This window comes from Branchiostoma belcheri, unplaced genomic scaffold (assembly GCF_001625305.1).
Source record: "Branchiostoma belcheri isolate BF01 breed outbred unplaced genomic scaffold, Haploidv18h27 scaffold6, whole genome shotgun sequence".
NCBI classification, from domain to species: domain Eukaryota; kingdom Metazoa; phylum Chordata; class Leptocardii; order Amphioxiformes; family Branchiostomatidae; genus Branchiostoma; species Branchiostoma belcheri.
In genome coordinates, this window is record NW_017804242.1 from 2,729,138 (window position 1) to 2,735,731 (window position 6,594).

The following is a 6,594-nucleotide window of genomic DNA, read 5'->3' on the forward strand; positions in this document are numbered from 1 at the left end:
CATGTTGTTTGGTGGCGGGTTGATCTCACTGGTCATAGGAGGGTAACGCACCGCTCCGCAGCAAGTTGTGTAATAAAAAGAATGGCACATTTCACCAGCAAAAATAGTACTGCAAAGTTCGTCTTGGTTTGTTTGCATGGGATGCTTAAGTATGCACAGCAATGCCTTTGTTGTAACATTACCAATGTTCAACCTTTCTCTGTTGGAACCTTCCACTATAACGCAAGCTAATAAAACCAACCGTTGACAAAAGGCGAGCGCTCCATGCGTATCTGTGAATTACCCTTGCGCGAACATGTGAATTGGACCTGCGCGAACATGTGAATTGGACCTGCACGAACATGTTAATAGCCTCTATGAAAGGCTGGCTTAATCCGAGGTCCTTTTAACTCGCCGATTGGAAGCAGTCTTGTTGGAGCGCGGAAACCTTCTCTCCGTGGCAAAAGTCCCTCGGCAGCAAATCGTCCCTCGCGGCGGCATATTACTCGCGTCGCTCAGAGAAAAAATTACGCCCACGCCCAACAAGACTGCGAAGGAGGCTATCCTTCACCCGTGAAGTCACGCACTTGATGGAGTTGGGGTTCGGAGCTGTTAGCTTGTTGAAGTCTTCGTCTCGAAAAGCGACACGGATGAAGTTGTCGACGCCGTATTCTCGAACCACCCTGTTCTCGACGATGGGCTCGGGTTTGAGGAACAGCATTTGAGTGGGCGTGACCACCACCTTCCTCGCGTAGACGTAGTGGTCGGGGAGGTCGTCCGCGTCGTTTTGGCTGCCTACAGTACGCGCCACATCCAGCTCTGTTAGAAATGCCGCTTCCAAGTCACAGAAGCAGTCCCTGTCGACCCAACCGTCTGCCACCTGGTGGAGAGCGGCAGCTGTGGCGATTGGGTCTTGTCTTACGGCGGCTTCCAAGTTGGAGAAAAACGACGGCAGGACACGGTCCGAGACTTTGTATCCCCTGGACAGCAGGCACTGCAATGCATACGTCACTGAAAAGTCCCTGAAGTCATTCACTCTGTCCAGACCAGCTGTGGATTGTCGGGCCTCTTCAACCCTTGTCGACGAAAAGTAGATGTCAAAGCCGACCTTTTGCAGCCTGTGCAGCACGTCCTCTGTGACGGAGCCGTCTGCGGACTTGTCAATTATGTGCACCGCTAGTACCGAGCTGGAACCCATAATGTCAGGAGTACAGGAGGAGAAGGATAGAATCCTGTCCTCCTGGACGAACTCGTCGCCAAACCTGTTTGTGCTCGTCTTTTCTTTGAAACAACGCGGCACGCTATTGAGCGGAAAGAACAACATCAAGTCTCCGCTGTTGCGAGAACACACGAGGACGAAATTTTCAATGCCGGAGTAGGGGATGATCAGCTTCTCTGTCGGACCTCCGGTGTCTTCGTAGGGAATGTCGACACAGAGGTACAGAGACAAGGACTGGATGTCGTGTTCCAGGTGCAGTTTCATGTACTGCGAGTACAACTCATCGTAGTCATCATATTCATCCGTCCAGTGGCTGATGAAGGTGCTGTGATCGAGGAAACATCCGAAAGAGACCCTGGCGACATCCAAGACTTGCAGAGACGTCAGTTGTGTCGGCTTCGGTGACGACCGCTCCATCGTCAGCAGCTGGTTCGGGGGGATTTCCAGCCAGTAGGGCTTCCCCGCTTCCACGGCGCGACACCACTGTCCGCATATGGCGGACATGCTCACAACTTGGGAGTCGAGGGGGGAAAAGGTAACGACATGCGCCCCATCCTGCTGCGCTGTGTCATCCTGCCAAGTGAGACTTCGTGAGAATTGTAGGAAAGCCCGTTTGACGTAGTCTTGTGACGCAGGATCCTTGGCGTTGTGAACCTTTGCTTGAAGTGCTTGTGCCTCCGGGTCAACCGCAGGTGTCGAGAGAGAAAGGGCCTGCAGTCCGGCGGTAACACTTTCTTCACTGTCCAAGGTTGCATCTTGTATTGCCTCCATCTCTACTGTGAATGCCGTTTAACAGTCATGATTTAGCAAAATAACCGTTATATAACGCTATATATAGGCACCATTCAATCAAAACAAATATCATTAACATCTTCTAGCTAAATTGTTGACTCTCTTCACCACGTTCTGTGCTGAGCGCTTGTTGCCGGGCTTTGATCATGACATGAAGGCTGAGCGCTGGGCACTGTAGGGCACTGTGCCTTTGGCCGGCGCTGGGCACCAGCTATTTACACGCATTGAAGCGTTACTTCCTCCCAGCGTTGCTATAGTTCACCTACTGACAAAATCAACCCCAAAACGCACCGAAACCGATCGGCTTGCTTACTTTACACAGTAAAGGTGGCATATTTACACGCTTCTGAACTATGATTCTCTTCAACATAGAAATCATATCACATTCTGACCTGTTTCAATGTTGTTCAGTTCGTGTTTGGGGCACGGTGCCAATGCTGACGTCACGCGATGTTTTGTGCACTTTTGAGCTCCGAGTGCTGCCAAAGGTCATTGTCTTCATCAAGTTCCGCCTATGATAATTGAGCAGCATAAAAGTTGTATCCTTTAGCTGGGCATCGGGATGTCCTAAATACTGGAACAGAGACAAGACGTAGCTTGATAAAGAAGGAAAATTGAATTGACCGAAACCAGGATAGTTTCGGACCCGCCTATGTTTGCGAAACCGCAGGTTTTTCCCTACTGAGTCATGGCGGGAGTTTCCGTCAGCAGATCAGGTGATGTGGCATCAAGTTCATGAGCAGGCTCACCGAAACTCGAAACATCAAACCTTCGAAACAAAAACGTTTCCTTTTGGAGTAAAAAAAGCACCAACACGAATGCCAATGAACCCAGGCTGAACCATGTAACGTCTAATTCTATTTATAACGTTTGATAAGGACTGTAATCTTTGTCAAATTTTGTCTGGCCGCTACCCCTTCCTCATGACCTCAGTGAAAAACCTAAGCTTGTGAATAAACAAACAAACAAACAAACAAACAAACAAACAAACAAACAAACAAACAAAAACGTATCAAAGCCGACGTAAATCATTTATACCTGAACAGGTGTGCAAACTCGTGCCTTCCGCCCCGTGCTCTTGTTCCCAGGGGTGCTAGCGGTTCACCCGGAAGTAGATTCTAGTGTTTTGCTATACTGCCGGTGAAAATTTTAACGGTACAAACTCTCCGCTTGCAGACCGGCCCGGTGATGTTGTGGCACGAAGGGAAATGGCTTGAAATGTAAGGAAGACAGACTCCCGCGCACTGTAGGCTATTAGACATGCTTTGTGCTTCGTGGTTGTTGAGCAGGTGTTTTCTATTTTGGCAGGTGAATGGGGTGGGGGGGGGAGGATGGGCGTCTAACATTTTGCGACAGGTGCAATAACAATATCTCCGAGGCGAGGCCACAAACAGAATCCACAAATTGAGCCCAGATATTAGAGTAGAAAGCACTGGTGAATGGTGTGCATCACGGCTCACAAGTATTCTATCTGTTCCACCAGGTAACTACTACAGGTTGTGCAGGTGTAACGTGGTTATGGAGACTGTGTGAGCCATGGGCCTGTCCCTCAGGAGGAGGTTGTGTCTGCTCCTCCTGCTGTGCCTCGTAGTGGCCATGCTGACTTTCCTCTTAAACCCTTCCACTGTGAACAAACAGAAACAAGACTCTGTCAGAAGTGTTCAGAAAAGGTATGTTTACTTTAATGTACCAATAAGCCCTTTACCAGAAACAGAGAACTTGGTATAACTGTGTTGTATTCTTTGCAACTACTGGTGAATAAAGTTTAAATAACAGCAAGTGCTATATTATGATCCATATAGGAATATCTGTAACAAAAGTTATGATACATTTGTTCCTTTCAGAATCATAAATCCAGTTATTGAAATAGAACTGTTTGTGTGGTCTTCAAAACTTACTATGTTATTTCTGTCCCAAGTATGGTTGTCAACAGCAAGATAAAAAGAGTCACTGGTCATAGAAGAAGAGAAAGTCTCCATCCAAAAGAAACACCTGTCCAAAGGCCTCTTTATACCTGGGACAACTGCACTGACTTGCTGCAGAGGAACCAAAGTGCAGTAGACCTCAGCGAGTCTAGCACAGCTCTGTCACACGTTGATCACTTACATGTTGCTGCTGCTAGCTGTGTTCAGTATACTCAATATTGGCAGTGGGATTCTTCATCTGGAATGGACACACAAGACTTTCCCATAGCATATATCATCGTCGTGCATAAAAATGCTGCTCAGGTAGAACTATTACTGCATTCCATCTACACTCCGTACAATATATACTGCATACATGTGGACAAACGGTCTCCGTCCGCATTCAGAGCTGCACTGTCGGCAATGGCAGGCTGCTACGACAATGTTTTTATTTCCCATCGCCTGGAGTCAGTTGTGTATGGTGGCTACAGTAGACTAAAGGCAGACTTCAACTGTCTGCAAGACTTGGCTGACTCACCCGTGAAGTGGCGCTATGTGATCAACCTGGCCGGACAGGATTTCCCTCTCAAGACACAGAATGAGATTGTTGCACAGCTGAAAGTGTTTGGTGGACAGAACGACATTCCCGGTGTCCAGTCCTCCAGTGACATCCATGGTGACAGGACACGCTTTGTCCATGATGTAGTCACAAACGTAAGTGGGTCTAAATGTAATAGACCTGATACTATGTGTGTGGTTTTCCTACTTCACATGCAATCTTAAGTTTCTGGGATTTTTGGTCTTCATTTCTACAAAGGCATGTCTTTGAATTATAATGTTTGGAATGTCCTATCCCACTGCTGCCACCAGTGTTGGGGCTGAAATACATTACCACAGTGACTCCATACTGACATTAGGATCCAACTGATTTTATTCAAAAAGTATAAAAGTTAAGTTCAGAACATGATTGGCTGTTTAATAAGCAACAACTGACAAACTGCCAATTGTATTGTTCACTGTATGGATTACTCCCAACAAGAAGGTCTTGAAAAAGTATGTGGGTGAAATCCAGAAGTTATGGAACTTGACATGTGTACTTAGATCTTTCGCCAATTTATTTCAGGATGGTGAGATGTCTGTGGTACAGACAGAAAAGAGGAAAAGTCCCCCTCCCCACAACTTGACCATTTACACTGGCATTGCATACTACATCGCCAGTCATGCCTTCATGAGCTGGGTGCTGACAGACAAGGTAGCCAAGGATCTGCTGGAGTGGTCGCAGGACACATACAGGTAAACATGGCTCAAAATACCACCTGTATATATATAGATTAGTGTAGTTTAGATTAGACCTGTTTACTGTATGATATGATAGGTAGTTTTGATGTGTTACCTGACCTAGTAAAAAAATTGTACTGGTTATAGGTGAACAATGGATTTTTTCTTTGATATTACTAGTATATAGTGGATAAGGATATTATTGTAATATTTTTCAGCCCAGATGAGTTCTACTGGGCCACCCTGAACAAGCTTCCAGCGGCTCCTGGAGGATTTTCCAAGCCCACGTGGTCGTCTACAATCCGTGCCATCAAATGGGTGTACTTCGAGGGCAAACAGTACCCGCCTTGTCAGGGGAAGTACGTGCGCGACGTGTGCGTCTTTGGTATCGGAGACCTGCAGTGGCTGATAGACTGCCATCACCTGTTCGCCAACAAGTTTGACCTGAACTTTGACCCAGTCGTCCTGCAGTGTCTGCAGGAGTTGCTGAAGCTTAGAGGGGAACGTCCGTATGATACCAGGTTCACTGTCAAGGACTTTCCAAGAAAGGACATTCCATGGCTGCTACTGTAACAATAGTTTTCTTTGGTGTTCTCCAACACTTGTGACTAAATATTCTGCTTGGTTGACGTGAACAAAACACATGACACTGGCAATTTAGTTTTTTTCTAGTACATACAAGGCTCCCACATGAAGCTAGAGGAAGGTGGTTCTGTTACAAAGTCTGGGAAAGGGTGGAGCAATCTGAAATTGAAAATTGACAATGTGATGCAGCAGCAGCATCATTAGCCCACCGCTTTATAAGGAGAGCCATGCCAGGTAAAATTGTACTACATGTAGTCATGTGGCCTGGCTGATCATATTTGTTTCAATGGAGCTGAACAGACAGGACAGAACATGTGGCAAAGCAATCATTTCTATTTTGATACACCTGTAGAAAAACATTGCCGTAAAAGTCCTGTAACATTCCTCGAATGAGAATCCCTGAAAAAATACTCTTGACTACTAGTATCTGCAGGCATTCCCAAGGAAGAAAAGATGACTCAAGTATAAGAAAGTGTGGATATTTAATTCAAATCAAACACCAATTCATAACCGCAATTTCATTACATTCATTTCAAACTATAGATACAGCAAAGTTTATTTCACATATATTAACCCCTCTGAATCTCTTATTACAGGTGAAGGTAATTCATACATTTGTATTTACAGCTGTAATGTTATGTGTGTTACAGGATCATGGAAAATGTCATTATGTCCCGTCTGTCCAAAATCTAAAACTCGAATACAATTCCTCAAAACATGAAAGCTTTTAGGAATACAGATGCAGAAATATATACAATGTCATTTTCGCAATGACGTTGCAGCAAAAGATATGTTACCATCTAATATAGATGTTACATATTGGTGATAGCAGAGATA

General features: G+C 45.7%; 2 protein-coding genes across 3 annotated transcripts in view; one reads left to right on the forward strand and one right to left on the reverse strand.

The window, feature by feature from the left end:
• LOC109482591 overlaps positions 1-2,635 on the reverse strand; it is an 8,643-nt gene extending 6,008 nt beyond the window's left edge. The window contains exon 1 of the mRNA XM_019785372.1: positions 860-2,635. Within this exon, the coding sequence (XP_019640931.1) occupies positions 860-1,969 (1,110 nt within the window). The 5' untranslated portion in view covers positions 1,970-2,635. The remainder of the gene's footprint in view (positions 1-859) is intronic.
• Positions 2,636-3,057: 422 nt separating this feature from the next.
• LOC109482589 (N-acetyllactosaminide beta-1,6-N-acetylglucosaminyl-transferase-like) lies at positions 3,058-6,509 on the forward strand. Of its 2 annotated transcripts, none has more exons than XM_019785366.1 (5): positions 3,058-3,210; positions 3,474-3,660; positions 3,909-4,608; positions 5,018-5,187; positions 5,391-6,509. In XM_019785366.1, exons 2-5 carry the CDS (start codon positions 3,527-3,529, stop codon positions 5,743-5,745), a joined length of 1,359 nt encoding a protein of 452 aa, XP_019640925.1. In that variant the 5' UTR covers positions 3,058-3,210; positions 3,474-3,526; the 3' UTR covers positions 5,746-6,509. The 2 variants fall into 2 exon arrangements, with proteins under 2 accessions (XP_019640925.1, XP_019640926.1); XM_019785367.1 differs by having other exon boundaries at positions 3,924-4,608.
• The last annotated feature ends 85 nt before the right edge of the window (positions 6,510-6,594 follow it).